Source organism: Artibeus jamaicensis, unplaced genomic scaffold (genome assembly GCF_021234435.1).
Source record: "Artibeus jamaicensis isolate MK-2021 breed Jamaican fruit bat unplaced genomic scaffold, CSHL_Jam_final contig_471, whole genome shotgun sequence".
Classification (NCBI taxonomy): Eukaryota; Metazoa; Chordata; class Mammalia; order Chiroptera; family Phyllostomidae; genus Artibeus; species Artibeus jamaicensis.
In genome coordinates this window covers 1,936,936-1,952,931 of record NW_026521850.1, presented here as the reverse complement: position 1 = coordinate 1,952,931, position 15,996 = coordinate 1,936,936, and the positions used below count along the sequence as shown (strand labels likewise).

Below are 15,996 nucleotides of genomic sequence, written 5' to 3'. Positions count from 1 at the left end.
GCCTCTGTTCTCCCCTGTGGGGGCCCTTTGGGGACCCGGGGGACACCAACTGAATTCTGGGCCACCACCTGGGGACCCACATGGCCCTGGATCTGAGTGAGGATAAGGACGACTATGCTGAGCACGCTGAGTGCCCGAGGGCACTAAGCGACTCAATGTGTGGTGGCTGGGCCTGCTAAGAAAATATTTTCGGCCCCGGGCTTAGGCACCGATTTCTTAGATATGACACATGAAACGCACCAACTGTAAGAGGGAAAAAATGAGTAAACTGGACTGCAACGTTGTTAGGAAAACTGAGACCACCCACAGAGCGGAGAAGGGGGGAGAGTGATCGCTGCAGACCACCTGCTGGGGCCATGTCCGGCTATTCTGAAGGCACTAAGAACTCTCACAACCCCTAACAAGGGAGCAACACAAAACACGCACAGGAAATTGAATGGACACTTTGCCGAAGAAGGTATACGGATTGCAACTGAGCACATGAAAAATTGTTCAGCATCGTGGGTCAATAGGAAAACGCACGTGACAGGCCACGAAGAGACCGCGCACACCCTGGGGACCGGCTAGAACTCAGGAATGACAGTGGACAGCGCGGCCGGGCGGCCAGCCTTCCGCAGCCTACGGCGGGGACGAAATCTCAAAATCCCCGCAGCTCTGCACCGGCGCCAGAACGCCAAGGTTCACGCAGCTCTGTTCCCCATCCAGAATCAACTCGACCGTCCTCCGGCGGTGAGGGGCTGAAGAAACCCAGCGTCCGTGCCCGAGGCGGGGGAGAGGGGCCCACTTTCCAGGGCGCCCGGCCCAGGGGCCAGGGCCCGCAGCCAAAGCCGTCCCGGCTCGCTCCACTTAAGTGCCCGGGAGGCGACCGCAGAGCTCGCGGGCTGCGTGTCCGCGGCGTGGGTGGGGGAAGGGACGGATCCGCATCCGGAAGTGCCCGTGCAGGCCCGGCTGGGCTAGTAAACAGTGCCGAGCAGCACCGCAGAAAAGGTGCATCCCACTGGAGTCCTTTAAAAAATGGAAGGATCGGGCAGACGCTGCCAGGCCGTCCGTCGCCCCTCCAGGCCGGGTGGTGGGAGTCCGCCACGTCCCCAGACTTCTCCCCGACACGTCCCCGTCCCCGTCCCCCCGGCCTCAGTGCCCCCGGCCCCCAGCCCAGTGGTCCTCTGCAGGCCGCCAGACTCGTTCTCCTGCCCCTTCTCTGACCTGCGCCGCGATGGCCTCACGTGTGATAGCCCCGCCGCCGCCGCTCCAGGAAGCGGGGCCGGGTCCTGGGGGCCCTCCCGGTTCTCAGTGGGACTGGGGGCGCGCTGGGGTGGACGAGGAGGGGTGGGGTGGGGCGGGGCCGCGGGCGCCTCCATCCCCACGCGCCTGTACTGCAGCGCCCCTCTGTGCCCCCGCCGTAATTTCCGCCTCTTCACCCCCGCACCCCCTCCCTGCGCGCCCCCACCTCAGTCTTCCTCTCCTCCTCCCCTCTCCAGCGCGTCCCCTCCCCGCCTTCTCCCTCGCGCGCCCCCGAAGTGCCCCCTCCCTCCGGCCGCTGGCGGAGGCGCGCGCCCTCGCGGGGACGCGGGGGGTGGCGGGAGCGCGGCCGTTGCGGGCCGGCCCGCGGGGCTGAGGGCGAGCGGAGCCCGGCCCGCGCAGCCCGGCGCCCACCATGCGGCGGCTGCGGCGCCTGGCGCACCTGGTGCTCTTCTGCCCATTCTCCAAGGGCCTGCAGGTAGGCGCGCGGCGGCCCCGTGCCCACCCCGCGCGTCCTCCCTGCTCGGGCGGCGGCCGAGCCCTGGGAGGGGGCTGGGGGGTTGGGGGGCCGGGGGGCCGGGACGGATTCGGGACGCAGGGTGCGTGGGCGCGGGGCAGCTGGGAGGCTGGTGTGAGCAGTGTTGCTGGGGCAAGCGGAGGGGCCTGGTGGTGCCCGTGCTGCGCCGCAGCTCCCAGTGCTGAAGAAGGCCCCACCCCCTCTTGGACTGGACCTTGCTCCCCGGGGCCTAGAAACCCACCAAAAAGCCCGTCTTTCCTCTACTTAAAGATAAGGTTGGTTTTTCTGTTGTGGAAAACTTGGGGCACAGAAATACCCCAAGGACATACATAACGTCCCTCTGGGTCATCCCCCCTGACAGCCAGTGTCCCCTGACCCCACTTTGACCTTGCATGAGACACGTTTTTACCAGGGTCCTCCTCTGCAGGGGAGGCCCAGGCTGCCTTGGGTGCCAGCTGCAGGGTGGGACCTGTCACCTCTGGCTTGGGTGACAAGCCAGGCCCTATCAGAGTCTGAAAGCATTCCGACCCCATTGCCCCGCACTCGGTGACTGTGATGCCCACAGCCCGGGCCTGACCAGAGCTTTTCTGGGGCTGGAGGGGAGGGGGGGGCGTTAGGTTCCTTCAGGGTGGCAGCTGGGGACTCTGCGGGCTCCACCTCGTGCTGGATGCCCTCACTGCCTGCTCCCGGCCTCAGGGTGGGTGGTGCTCACCCAGCCTTGGGCAGGTGGGGAGCTGAAGGGCCCGAGGTGCCCCCTCCACGGGGGAGGTGGAGTATGCCCTGGCCCCCAGTGCTGCTGGAAGACCTTGAGCCTTGCAGGGCAGCCAGGAACGGCTGCAGGGCTGGAGAGGAGCTCCAGGGGGTTCCCGTGGTCTGAACCCTGCCCCCGCAGAGTGGCGAGTTTCCCCACCCGTGCATGTGGGAGCCAGCCTGCAGGCCACAGGTCCTTGTGCTGGTACTGCCCCCTGAGCCGCCCTCCCCACTCCCACTAGCGGCCCTTCCCCAGGAGGAAGGCCTGCCCTGTGCCAGTGGCTTTCCGGGGCTGCTCCTGGAGGACGTGTCCACCAAGACGAGGACCTGGGGTCAGCAGACTTAGTCAGCTGGCCTCAGTGTACCCGAAGGGCCAGCAGGCAGAGGCCTGAACTGGTGGGGTTGGGGGAACCTTCTGTGTCTGGGGCCCCCTGCAGGCAGGCTCCTGCTCCTGCAATCGCCCCGTGCAGCCTGGTCCACACACACACACACCGCCCCTGTCCCCACTGCCACCCCCCAGTCCAGACTGCCCTCTGGACCCCCTGTGGTGCTGAAAGCTCACTCAGACCTCGCCCACCACCACCACCACCACCTTGGGGTGTGGTCACCACCAGCCCGCTGGCCCGGACCCTGTCCTGCCACAGCCCTCCCCAGCCCCCCTGCACCGCACCCCCCACACTGTTTCCCTGCTTTCCTGTTTTTCCTTTTGAACGGATCTGCCGGAAGCAGGCGCGGTGGCAGGGACAGATGGGTCTGCGGCCATACTCCCTTGCCCTGCTCCAGGGCCCCTCCGGTCCCCACTGCTCCTGTGGCGACTGAGGTGCTGAGCCAGCCCCCGGGTCCACGGGGTCCTCCCCCTGCAGTCCCTCCCGGGTGGCCTGCAGTGGGAGTGGGTGACAGGAGGTGAGCCCTGTCTCTCCTGGGTGCGTCCTAAACTCAGCTGCCGCTGTCCTTGGTGGGGAATGGGCGCAGCCCCCAGCCCCCCAGCCTTGCTAACCAGGACGCAGGAGGGGCTGCTGCCCGGCCCACGGAGGGTGTGGCGTGGCAGTGGTGCCTCCTGTGGGGACAGGCTGTCCTGGGGCCTCAGGCCCCTGCTCTCCTGGGCCCTAGGGCTCAGCCACTGTTCCTGGGCAGCAGCCTGCAAGGCCTGCGCGTTATCAGGACGGGGTAGGGACGGGAGGTGGTGCCCCCGAATCGTAGGGGGCTGTGTGGGAGACACGCCCCCTGGCCACCTGCCGTGGCTCTGGGGGCCTCATGCCCTGTGCTTCCACTTGTCCCCCAGAGAAGCTGCCGGTGGGGAGGAGCCCTGCACGGATGCAGTTCCTGGCTACCCGGACCCCTGGGACTGAGCCTGTGGCTGCGAGGCCAGGGCTGCGAGTCTTACTAACTTTTTGTTGTGGCACATTACACACAACACAAAGTCCATCCTCTGGCCTGGCCCACGGCTCAGTGGCCTCAGGGACAGTCCCGCTGCTGTGCAGCCGACACCACCATCCTCTCCAGCACAGTCCATCTTCCCACGTGGATACTCCGTCCCACCCCTCCCCCAGCCCCGGCCCCACCGTCTATCTCTGAGTTTGTCTCTAGGGACCTCGTGTGAGTGGGACCCCACCAGGTCTGTCCCTCTGTGACTGGCCTATTCCACGAGGCACCCGGACCCCCGGGTCCCTCTCCCTTGTAGCAGGAGTCAGGATTCCCTGCCTGGTCAGGGCAGGGCGACGTCCCACTGCCCGGAGGGGCCGTGGTATTTGTCCAGGCCTGTGTCCATGGCACCCGGTCGTGTCCCAGCTTTGGCTGTTGGGTACACACTGCTGGGACCGCGGGTGCGTGAGTGCATCTCCATGGCTGGCGGACCCTGCCCTCGGCCCCGGTGGGCTCCCAGGTCTGTCCTCCCTGCTGGCCTGGCCCGGGGCCACGGCTGCCCTCTGCAGAGGTTACCCATCTTGAAGTGAGGGCAAGACAGGAGAGTGATTTGTAGAAAGTGTCTTTGTTCAGCAAAATATAGAGGTGACGACGACCTTGGATCGCCCCATTTTGAAACTGACTTTGCCCGCCTGTGTATTTAGAAGTCTGGGCACCTGTGCCCCACCTCCACCAGAATGGGTGTGCTGAGCGGGGAGGGAGACCGGAGGAGACCCCACCGTGTTCCTGGGTGGCGGACAGCTCTGGGGCGAAGCCTGGGGGCGGTGCACCCGGATGTGGCGCTTCCCTCATGCGCTGCCTCCCCTGGCAGGGCCGGCTCCCGGGCCTCAGGGTCAAGTACGTCTTCCTGGTCTGGCTGGGCATCTTTGCGGGCAGCTGGCTGGTGTACGTGAACTACTCGTCCTACGCCGAGCTCTGCCGTGGGCACATCTGCCAGGCGGTCATTGTAAGTGTCCCCCGGGGCCGGGTGTGTGGGGCCCCCGTTGCTGGCCCCCAGGCAGGCTCAGTCCTTCCTCAGAGGCCCCGCAGGTGGGCTTTCAGGTGGCCCCTCTGGCTGGGGGTGGCGGAGACTGGGGCAGCCTCCGCGGGAGGGGGCGGGACTGCAGGGAGGCCGCCGCGGGCACCCAGGAGAGCATGGCCAGCTGGCCAGCCGCCAGGGATGGACAGAGGGGCAGACTCCAGATATTCGAGTGGGAGACAGCGATGGGCCGATGCTGGGGACCTGGAGGGCCCCCCCCCCCGGAGACAGGGAGCCATCAGAGGCGGCAGCAGAGTGAAGCCATGGTCTGTGGCCAAGGGGAGACCTGGGCTTTGAACTTGCCTGCACCTGCCCCACACGGGCTGGGCGGCCTGGGGTCCCTTCGGTGCTGGAAGGACAGGGGGCACCCCTGTCCTGGGTTCTCGGTGGTGACCGAAGCCAGCTCAGAAAGCCTGGGGCCTCCTTCGGGGCCAAATTTGGAAAAGTCTAGAGATGGTGGTGGGAAGGGGCCTGGGGGACTGGACGGGGGAGCCCTCCCGATGGGACTCGCAGCAACGCTGGGTTCTTGGGTTGCTAGCTGAGCACTTCCCAGGGGCCCAGCGAGCACCGGGCACAAGCACGCAGCCCTGGTGCTGGGGTTGGGGGAGGGCCTCTGGGTCTGCCCTCTGTTCTTGGACACGTGCTTTCACTCCAGACGAGCTCACTGTGGCCCTCGGGGGCCAGGTCAGAGCTGGCTGCAGACACGTGGCTCAGGGGCTGGAGGTGGACATGGGGCCTGGGCCTCTGGGGGGACCTGGGGGGCCCAGGGGGACCGGGCAGCCTGGGACAACACAGGTGGCCAGCCCAAGGGCTGTGGGGAACAGGTGCACCACCTGGAGTGAGGGGGGGCGCACCTGGGGGGGGTTGAGGGCTGGGGTCTGGCCATCAGGGTGCAGCAAGCACATGGTCAGTGTCGCAGATGTTTCCGAGCACTTCCGGTGTGGCAGCAGACCACGCCCTCCCCTGTACCACCTCCCCACCCCCGCATCCTGCAGAGCGCCGCAGGGGCCGTGGGGGAGCAGAGGGGGCCTGCTCTCTTGCCAGGGGGAAGCAGCAGCCCCCATTTTCTCAAGTACGCTGGCCAGGTCAGCGGGCCCTTCTGGGGGCCTGTCCCCGGGTCTCTGGAGACACCTCCTTTTCCACGGGAGAACGGCCTGCCCTGTGAGGGGGCTGTGGGCTGCCTCCCAAGGGTTCCACAGCTTGTTCTAGGCCAGGCGTCGAGGGTGGGGCCTGGGCTCAGGGATCAGGTGCTCGTAGGCCTCTGGGTGCTGGGTGGGCACTGATCACTGGGTCCCCACCACAGCTCAGTCTGCAGACAGCAGACAGACTAGGAGGGGATGTGACTTGCTCAGAGCATGGTCAGCCGCAGAGGTCCCCCGCCCCCGGGGTCTGGGGGTCAGAGCGGCCCCCCTGAGGGGTAGGGCTGGCTCTGTTGCCCCCTGGCCTGCCGGAAGGGGCAGGGGCAGCAGCTCCTCTGGAGGGACGGGAGTACTGCTGAGAGCTCCTCCCAGGGTGGGGGAGGGGCAGGCCGCAGGGTACAGGGGACAGACAGCGCCCCCCTCGCCCCACACCACGACTGCATCCCAGACTCACAGGTTCTGCTGCTCCTGTGGCAGCCACCAGGGACGGGCCACACCAGGGAGGGTGGGCACGGACACTGTTTCTGAGGAGCTGGCGGCTTTCATGTCCTGGGCCGTGTGGCAGGAGCTGCCTGGTCACTGGCTGCAGGGCGCTTGGGCCCCTCTCACAGGTGCTGTGGCCCAAGAGCCAGGGAGCCACCTGCAGACGGGATGAGGGCCTCCACCTGCCAGCCTGGGGGGTGCAGCATGTACAGGGTGGGGGAGGGCTGGAGCGGCCCACGACCCCAGGCCCCTTCCTGGAATACCCCTCTCCTCAGTGTGACCAGTACCGGAAGGGCATCATCTCTGGCCCCCTCTGCCGGGACCTGTGCAGCCTGCGTGCGCTGGAGTGGAGGACCTGCCTCTCCGCTTCCCCTGGCCGGCAGGTGAGCCAGCAGGCCTGGTGTGGCCGGGCCGTCCCCCGCCCCAGGGTGTCCGGGGGCTCGGGGACCTGGGCACAGTGGGAGGGTCCCCTACACAGCCGGCCCCTGTGGCCCATCCAGGTGTACAGCGGGCTGTGGCAGGGCAAGGAGGTGACCATCAAGTGTGGCATCGAGGACGGCCTGGACCCCAAGGCCGGGCCAGAGGCGGTGACCCGGCGGGAGCTGGTGCTGTTCGACAAGCCCACCCGGGGCACCTCAATCAAGGAGTTCCGGGAGATGACCCTCAACTTCCTCAAGGTCAGCTGGCTCTGCCTGGGGCTGCGCCCAGTTCACACCCAGCGGCGTGTGCTCAGGGCGGCGGTGGGCTGGGTGAGGGCCCCCAGCTCCAAGAGGAGCCTTGCCCAGAACCGCCTGCTGTCCCCATGTGTGTGCAGAGGGGGTGCCGCAGGTGTGGGCTGAGAGCAGGGGAGCAGTGACCGGCCCACCCAGCAGGCTCTCACCTCTGTGCTGAGTGTCCCCCCCCCCCCAGGCCCACAGGTACAGTCCCTCGGAGTAGTTAACGGAGAGATGCAGCTGGGGGGCCGTCAGGGTGGGGTTCCGGGAGGTGGGGTCAGGTCCCGGGCTCCCCTGACTGTCGGGTGATCCCACGGGCAGTCCTCCAAGCCAGCACCCAAGGGTTCAGCAGGGCCACACCAGGGCCAGCACTGAGGCCACTGTCTCCCTTTCTTTCGGTCCCACACGTCAGGCGAACCTGGGAGACCTGCCCTCCCTGCCTGCGCTGGCTGGCCAGGTCCTGCTCATGGCGGACTTCAACAAGGACGGCAGGGTGTCGCTGGCCGAGGCCAAGTCGGTGTGGGCCCTGCTGCAGCAGAACGAGTTCCTGCTGCTGCTCTCCCTGGGGGGGCAGGGGCACGCCGCCCGGCTGCTGGGCTACTGTGGGGACCTTTACGTCACCGAGGGCGTGCCGCACGGTGCCCGGCGCAGTGCCGCACTCCCTCCCCTGCTGCGCCCGCTGCTGCCAGCCGCCCTGCATCGGACCCTGCAGCAGTGGCTGGGGCCTGCGTGGCCCTGGCGGGCGAAGATCGCCATCGGCCTGCTGGAGTTCGTGGAGGAGCTCTTCCACGGCACCCACGGGAACTTCTACATGTGCGACACCACGCTGGCCAACGTGGGCTACACGGCCCAGCACGACTTCCGGATGGCCGACCTCCAGCAGGTGGCGCCTGAGGCCGCCGTGCGCCGCTTCCTACGCGGCCGCCGCTGCGATCGCAGCGCCGACTGCACCTACGGGCGCGACTGCCGGGCGCCCTGTGACAAGCTCATGCGCCAGTGCAAAGGCGACCTCCTCCAGCCCAACCTGGCCAAGGTGTGCGAGCTGCTGCGGGACTATCTGCTGCCCGGCGCACCCCCCGACCTGCGCGAGGAGCTGGGCAAGCAGCTGCGCGCCTGCACCACGCTGAGCGGGCTGGCCAGCCAGGTGGAGGCGCACCACTCGCTGGTGCTGAGCCACCTCAAGACGCTGCTGTGGAAGAAGATCTCCGACAGCAAGTACTCCTGACGGCGGGGCCAGGACTCGGTGTCTGGGGCCTGGGCCCCTCACTCTGGGGCCTTGCAGCGGCCCTTGGCCTCTTCACCCGGTCACCACCGGACAAGGGATGGGGCTGCAGGAGCTGGGCTGGTGATCGGAGGCCGCTGTACTTCGCCTCTCCCTTCCCCCAGGGTCCAGCAGTCAGGATGGGTAGCTGGCACCAGAGGCTGGAAGGGGGAAGGCCGGACCGAGGACCAGGGGCCTCACCAAGGGCTGGCCAAGGGGACCTACCCAGGCCAAGTTGGGTTTTGTTACTTTCAAGTACATTTGATGTGAATAAACAGCTCTTCTGTGAGTCCTCTGGAGTTCCGCTCATCCCCTTCCCCTGCACCCCAGAGCCCCACACCCGCAGCAGCTTGGGTGTGGGGTGGTGGCTGCCCTCACCTCCCGCACACAGTGGTGTGGGCTCTGGGGCACAGCTGCGGGGGGCCCCAGGGGGCCTCCCAGAGCCCTGCCTGATGCTCAGACTCCTGGAGCCGCCTGGGGTGATGAACAGGGACAAGGACCTTGTGGGTGACAGGATGCTGGAAGCCGACCCTCTTTTCTGGTTCCTGAAGTCCCAGGGACCAGCCATGCGGGCAGTAGGCAGGCCTGGACCCGCAGGAAGGGCGTTCTAGCAGCTGGCGGCGAACCGTGGTCTGTCTCCTGTCAAGCTTGCTGCTCAGAACTCAGGCCCCCCAGGGGCCCTTTCACTGGTTCCGGTGAACTGCTGGGTGTGAACTCCAGCGGGAGGCCGTGCACCCCAGGGCCTGACACCCCTTCCCCACAGGGGGCCCCACGAGCCAGAACACACCTTCCTCAAGCTCTAGACTCAGCCTGTGAGGCCAGGGAAATGCACATCATGGGTTCCATGCCCTGACCCGTGGGGGGTGTGGGTGTGGCTCAGGGAGAAGGGCAGCTGGCCAGGTCCCCAGCTGGGGGGCCAGTGAGAGGCAACCGATTGATGTTTATCCCCCTCTCCTTCTCCGGATAAATAAAATCTGAAGGAAAAAATAGTTGTTTCGAGACCAATTTAGTCTCAAGTTTTGCCAACACAGAAATACTTTCCCTGAAGAAGGCATTACATTTTCAATTCATTTTAACACATTTTGGGTAAAACATGTTCCAAAGTTTCAATTATGTACCCATTATTGATCAAAACACCTATCTCTTCCATCCAGATTCCCCATCCTTGGGGGGAGAGAATTCAAATAGTTTTGGATGACAGGCTACGCACAGGCAGCCACCTCTGCTCGCCAAGGTCACGGCTGACTTGCTGGACACGAGCTTGAACTGTGCGGGTCCATTTAGATGTGGCTTTTTAGTAAATAACGTTGGAAGACTTTTGATCTGTAACAATTTGAAAAAACTCACAAACCATGTAGCCTAGTAACGTCAAGAAAAATTAACAGAAAGGCATGTCATGAATGCATAAAACGTGAGCATGTTATTCCAGTTGGAAGGGCTCTCTCGTGGCTCCACACCTGCCACTGTGGTTAGGGTGACACTGTGAACTCGGGCAACGCTGGGGCCCGCATGCAGCATTGCTAGTGGTGCTGCTACGCAGCCGAGCCAGGACGCTGGGACAACCGGAACTGCTTGACGCTCACCCGCCTCTCCACGGTCGGTCACCCCGGCCGCTGCAGCCACACCAACGGCACAGAAACTCGCACCTTTGGAGAAGCTCTTTACCCCGGACTGAAAGCACAGATCTCTACTGGGAGCAGCACTGCCAAGAGGGGCACCCACAGACCAATGCTTGGAGGGACAGCCACGTTGTCACGTGACAACTTAGAGCAGCAGGGTCCAAAGCTGAAGAACTGAACGCCAGCCAAGGGTGGCCTGGAAATTCAGAAAGAGGTTTAGACAGATGCCAAGAGAACATATCCCCAGACACCCCCGGGAAAACCTGAGAAAGGGTGTCTGCCTGCACAGGTTTTCATGTGGTCAAACCACCCCGCCAGTGACGCAAAGGACAGTTACTGGTAAGGCACCACAGTGGCAGAACTGGGGACAGAAGGCAGGAAGGGAAGGGATGCCACTGGGTTTCCGAGCAGGGCTGTCTTCTGACAAAGCTCATCCGGGAAGTGCAACGCTGGCCACAAGGCTCAGGTGGGACAAGGGGCCTGGACACCAGGAACCCTCTCTGGACTGCTCCTGCCACCGCTGTGTCCCCGAGGTCAGAAGGACCTGGACAGTACAAGGCTGCCTTTCAAAGTCCAGCATGGGACAGTGCCCCGGCCACCTGGAACCCTGGGCGCCACAGTGCAGGCACCAGAGGCCGAGCCACCCTGAAATATGTCACTAAGCCTCTCGACAGGGGGTCCCAAGGACCCGTGAGGTCTCCGTGGAAGGGACCCTGGACAGTACAGCGTGAAGTCTGGGAGGAACACGCATTGTTGTCAGACACACGGAACCTTCCAGAAACGTTGTCAGACAAACAAAGATGGGAATGGGGACCGACCGAGCTTCGGCGCCCGCCCCCGGCCCGCCCCCACCCCGCAGCGAGGATCCTGTGCAGTGAGCCCGCTGGCCTGCGTGTGCTGTCTGCACGTATGGTGAGAACCGCACGACACCGCCACCATCCCTGCCCAGGGACGTGCCGTGTGCAGGACGGGCGTGGGCGTGGGCAGCCTGTCCTCCCACAGGCATTAAGTTCGTGAAATTGTGACGAGCCTCGTCACCGCTCAGGAGCAGCCCCCTCGTGACTGGGGGACAGCCTATCATCACAGGTAAGTTTCCTCACTCTCTCTCACACACACACACAGTAACAATTTTTCCCAACTTGCGTTACAAATGGCTGACGCAGTGTGCAGGGTTCTGTGACATCCACTCACTGGAGGCTTGTCATCTGTGTGCTGTAAACAAAAGGTGCCACTTTATTGCATGGGTCCCACACAGAGGACGGTAGGGGCCCAGCCTAGCACAGGCTGCTCCCAGCGACCTGCACCGACGGCCTCCTCGTCCCGAGGTCACGGCCGCCCCAGCTCTCCGACAGGCCTGCACCGGCCGCTCTGCGTCACGTCGGCTGCTGTGATGTCCGCGGGGCAGGTCTTCCTGGCTCTCGGCTCCCCCCTCAGCCAGGGAGGGTGCCTGGGCGTGTCCAGCGCAGCCCCAACAGTAGACAGAACGCCAGACGCTTCCTGGACCACCCGGCGCCAGACCTCGGCCCTCTCAGCTCGACCAGGGGAGCAGAACAGCGGAGCAGAACGGCTCCTGGAATGCAAAGACGTGGCTGCTGAAGCCGCCCCGGCTCCCCAGCCTCCCCCCCCACTGAGCCCAGCTCCCTCTGCTGAACCCTCCCCTTGCCGCCCAATTTCTGTGAGATTCATGGCAAAAGTAACACACTTAGCCTCGTGAAAGTTCAAAACCAGAAACCAGCTCCGGGCTCTAAGAAAACACCACGCCCCACAGCAAGCTTCCGTCCAAAGCTGGGTTCTAATCCCAGTCACCCGCAGGGATGGATCCCTTCTGCATTCTGCACCCCATGGGCTCCAGCCCCGAGCTGGCCCCTGGGCTCACCAGTGGACATGAGCAACCCCCTCGTCCCCCTCTCTGGTCAGCAGGCCCACTAAGTCCTGCCACTCCATGTCACCCTGGAGACAAGCCATGGAAAACCCAATGCCTAACTCGAGGGAAGGTGGCCAAACCCAGCGGCTGCCCAGTGGCAGCAAGAACGGCCCCAAGGTCCAGGTGTCCCTTCTCCTAACGCAGCCATTCTGTCCCCAAACCTGCTGAAGGACACTGCTCCCTGGCATGCAGCAGTGGGCACAGCCTCCCACAGGGCAGAGCAGGGCCCCAGCAGCTGCCCCAGCCCCATGACAGACCCAGCCGGGCCGCTCTGAACCCCCTAGAACGGCAAGGTGACAACCCTCTGCTGTCCTCGAGCTCAGAGATCCTGTGCCACTTATCACACGGCAATCAGTAACTAACACCCCACCTGGGGTGAGGTGACGGAGGTCAGCCGACAGTCACCCCGCCTCCACACCCAACTCTGCTCCCCCAGGCCTGGCGCTTCGTAGGCTTTTGTCACAGGGCCACCTGTGAGTTCCCGACTCAGCCCTGGCCGGGGAAGCGCCGACTGTCTACACCGAACTTTGAAGAGCCCCACCCGCCAGGCCCAGGCTCTGGGAGAGGCTGCTGCCAGGTGCAGGAGAGCGTGTCCCACCGAGAGCCCCCCTCCCGGGGCAGCCCCCCTCCCAGCCAGAGGCCACCCGGCTCTGCTTAGCTGGAGACCTCAACTCCTTCCCCAAACGAGGACAATTCTACCCTGGCTAGTGTGGCTTAGTGGGTTGGGCGTCACCCCAAACCCAAAGGTCGGCGGTCTGGTTTGAGATGTGGGAACAGGCCTGGGCTGCGGGCCGGAGCCCTGGCGGGGTGTGCCAGAGGCAACTAGCTGATGGGTGTCCTTCTTCCTTTCTCCCTCCCTTCCCCTTCGTAAAAAACAAAATCTTAAAAGAAAAAAAAAAAAAAGATAATTCTATACTTGCTGCCTGACCTCCGATTCTGGCCAACCAGCCTCCCCGTGAGGGTGCGAGTCCTCTAACCTCAGACCCCACTCAACCGCCTGCCCTAAAGGAGCCCTGGGGCAACAGAGCCCACGCCCGCATGCACCCCACTGCCCGGCGGGCCCCTAGACCTGAGAAAGAAACAAGGACGGGAGACTGGCCTGGCACCTATGCTGGCCCAACACCCAAATGAGCCCCAGGGAACCGACCCTCAGACCCAGACCACACACGCTGGTTTCCGATGTGGTTCTGCAGCCGGGCAAGCCGGCCACAGCGCTGCAGACATTTGCACCCCGCCCCGCCCCTGCAGCACCCGGCCTCTGCCCAGGAGGGAGCCTCAGGCAGTGCCAGGTCCTGGGAGGGTCCCCAAGTCGCCTCTGGTGCAGAGCTACCGATGAACAGCGTTTGTTCAACTCTCACACCTACTCATTTCAGGAAACAGGTTCGAGACGTCTCCCTCCGATTTTAAACTTAAAGACAAGGAAGCCCTGGCCGGGCAGTTCTGCTGGCTGGAGCATCACCCCAACACGCGAGGTTGTGGGTTCACTCCCCAGTCTGGGCTCATAAAAAAAGGAACCAGCGAACACATCCTGAAGCAGAACAAAAAATCGATGTCTCTCTCTCACGTCAAAGTGAAAAACAGTACGGGGTTGCTCACCTGAGCACGTGGCCCCAGGTCTGGTGCAGCTGCGACAGCACTGGCCTCTCCACCTGCAGGGGACAAAGAGAGCCCGGTGACACCCGCCATCCCAGTGGGGTTACCGAGAGTGACGCCCCCCAGTACCCTGGTTGGGACCACAGTGCACGTGCAGTCAGTCCGTCCACTGAGGAGTTCCCGGTGGGCCCTAATTTTCAACTCATCGACAGGCAAGTGCCGGGAGCGAACCACTGACTCCCTTACCCTCGGCCCCAATGGCCCCAACCTCTCCTGCCTCTTTGGGCTCTGATGGTCTCATCAGTCCCTACAATGGGGGCATTTGTGTGCGAGGTGCTCCTGCTGGCCCACCCAGGGCCCCGCAGCCCACGAGAAACGCACACTGGTGTACAGGTTCTCAGCCCAGGATGTGCGGCACACCTGCCCAAGACGACCACCGAAGGGTGTGCATGCCCTCAAGCACACTCCCCTCCCCTTCAGTCCTCAGAACAGCCTCATCTGACTCGGGAAGAGGAGGGAGCCCGGAGTGCTGCGGGTCTTGCCTGGGGGTCCCAACTGCAGCTGGAACGCAGGCCCACCTGCAAGTGCCCCTGGCGTCACGCTGCCTGCTGGCCGGGCGCCCGCAGGGCTGTCAGGCTACAAACCATTCTTAGTGCCCACGGTTCAGAGCACTGAGCGTAGAAATAGCCACTTCCTCTCTGCCCTGGCGTCACAGGTGCAGCACAGCAGCCGCGTCTGTGGTGCCGGCAATCCCGCACCTGCAGGGCAGCTGTCTGTCCCCCTCCCGACCACCCAGGGCCAGGGCCCCGGGCCTGTACCTGCTGTCCCCACTCAGTGCCTAAAACAGCCACAGCTGCCATGGGCACCATGGTGCAGCCAGGAGGGCCCTGCCCAGAGATTTCAGCGTCTTCCCTCCCGGTGATGAGGATGGTCACATGGAAGTGCCCAAGACCAGAGGGGAGGGTGGCGACACAGGAACCAAGCCCCGCCCGAGACTCCCTCAAACTCCCGTGCCACCCGCCTATCTTATGCCCGCCACCAGGCTCTCTGGTGGCCCTGGCTGCAGTCTGAACAGCTACCCACGAATGCTTCCTGACAGTAAGGAACGCTCAGGTCCTTGTCAAGTCTGCCCCAAGCCCACTCACCTGTTCTGCTCATCCCCTCGCTGGCAGCTGGCTCCTGCCTCCTGTTGTCAGACGAGCTAGGAAAGAATCAGGAGCTTTTACTGGACTGGCTTCTGGCCGCCAGCACCACCAGGGGCCAGCTGGCCGCCAAGTGTCAGACCATCAATCATCCGGGCGCTCACGCCAGAACGCTGGACGTAGACAGGCCTCTCTGATCTCTGCCACCTAATGACACAAATGTGACACAGCAGCCACATCTGCAACGCCTCTAGGGGCAGTGTGCAGGGACCATCCACTCCGGGTCTCAGTCCCCACAGTCACTAAGGATGGCACCCAGAAAGACCTTCCTTTGCAGCCTACACCTCAGGGGCCCACCTGCTCCAGCACCAACCTGCCAACTCACCCCGGCTCCAGGGTGCCCTCCTGGGGGCTTAGCTTCCAGCAGGCAAACTCCTCAGGGAAAAAAAAACACCCAGCCTACGAGATTCTTATAAATCCAGAAAAAGCACGTCGCCCAGCCAGGGCTTTGCTGCGTTTGGTCCGCAACGCGACCCTGCCACCGGGCTTCTAGATCACAGCAGACCGTTACCCCCCGTGGCTCCCCGCTTTGCCCCAGCGTGGAGATGAAGGTTACGACGCAGTGGGATCGCACGGAAGACAAGGCGACCCCCCGGGCACCAGGCACCGCGCCGGCCTGCAGCAGTCACACCGACGGCCATTCGGAAGTCGCCTAGCACGCAGGGAGGCGGCCCACCTTGCGCCGCGTGGGTGGACGGGGACCGCTCCCTCATCGTTCCCGCCTCTTCTCCACTGGGCGCGCCCCCCTGAAGGCTCCGAGTCCACAGGCGCCTCCGGCGGTCCGCCCAGCAAGGCCCGGGCGCGGCGTGGAGGTGTGGCGGGTGGGCGCCCACGGGCCACGACCACGCAGCGAAGCCATGAACACCCCTACTTCGGCCGCCCGGAAAGAGCTCAGGGTCCCGCGCCGCGCCTTTTATAGGGCGGACGGCGGCCCGCGAGGGCCAGTCCGCGCCCGTCCCAGGCCGCGCCGCAGCGCCCTCTAGCGGGCCCGCCCTATCCCGTTCCGCCGGCCGGGCCTCCGCCACTCCCGCGAGCGCGTGCGGCCAGCGAGTGTGGCGCAGCCCTGGCCCTCCTCCCGCAGGTTGGGACCTGCCTGCCGCGGGTAGCGGAACGGCG

General features: G+C 64.6%; 1 protein-coding gene, 1 long non-coding RNA gene and 2 other non-coding genes across 5 annotated transcripts; 1 reads left to right on the top strand and 3 right to left on the bottom strand.

Moving 5' to 3' along the window:
• Window positions 1-576: 576 nt before the first annotated feature.
• Window positions 577-8,831, top strand: DIPK1B (divergent protein kinase domain 1B). Of its 2 annotated transcripts, none has more exons than XM_053667809.1 (5): window positions 577-729; window positions 4,740-4,874; window positions 6,844-6,951; window positions 7,069-7,245; window positions 7,694-8,831. In XM_053667809.1, the coding sequence occupies exons 1-5, from the start codon at window positions 577-579 to the stop codon at window positions 8,504-8,506; spliced, it is 1,386 nt and encodes a 461-aa protein (XP_053523784.1). In that variant the 3' UTR covers window positions 8,507-8,831. The 2 variants fall into 2 exon arrangements, with proteins under 2 accessions (XP_053523784.1, XP_036983688.1); XM_037127793.2 differs by lacking the exon at window positions 577-729 and adding an exon at window positions 1,380-1,717.
• Window positions 8,832-11,367: 2,536 nt separating this feature from the next.
• LOC128627829 (uncharacterized) lies at window positions 11,368-15,767 on the bottom strand. Its single transcript, XR_008392133.1, has 4 exons — window positions 15,557-15,767; window positions 14,824-14,879; window positions 13,682-13,734; window positions 11,368-11,731 (listed from the first exon to the last, which is right to left on the bottom strand). It is a non-coding gene; the product is annotated as an uncharacterized LOC128627829 (long non-coding RNA).
• Window positions 14,305-14,448, bottom strand: LOC119036164 (small nucleolar RNA SNORA43). The gene has a single exon (XR_005079934.1). It is a non-coding gene; the product is annotated as a small nucleolar RNA SNORA43 (small nucleolar RNA).
• LOC119036165 (small nucleolar RNA SNORA17) lies at window positions 14,953-15,081 on the bottom strand. The gene has a single exon (XR_005079935.1). It is a non-coding gene; the product is annotated as a small nucleolar RNA SNORA17 (small nucleolar RNA).
• Window positions 15,768-15,996: the final 229 nt, after the last annotated feature.

Coding starts and splice junctions, on each gene's coding strand:
- DIPK1B (XM_053667809.1), top strand. CDS start 577: ATGACAGTGGACAGCGCGGCCGGGCGGCCAGCCTTCCGCAGCCTACGG. Junction 4,875..6,843: donor ACATCTGCCAGGCGGTCATT/GTAAGTGTCCCC, acceptor CCCTCTCCTCAG/TGTGACCAGTACCGGAAGGG. Junction 6,952..7,068: donor CCGCTTCCCCTGGCCGGCAG/GTGAGCCAGCAG, acceptor TGGCCCATCCAG/GTGTACAGCGGGCTGTGGCA.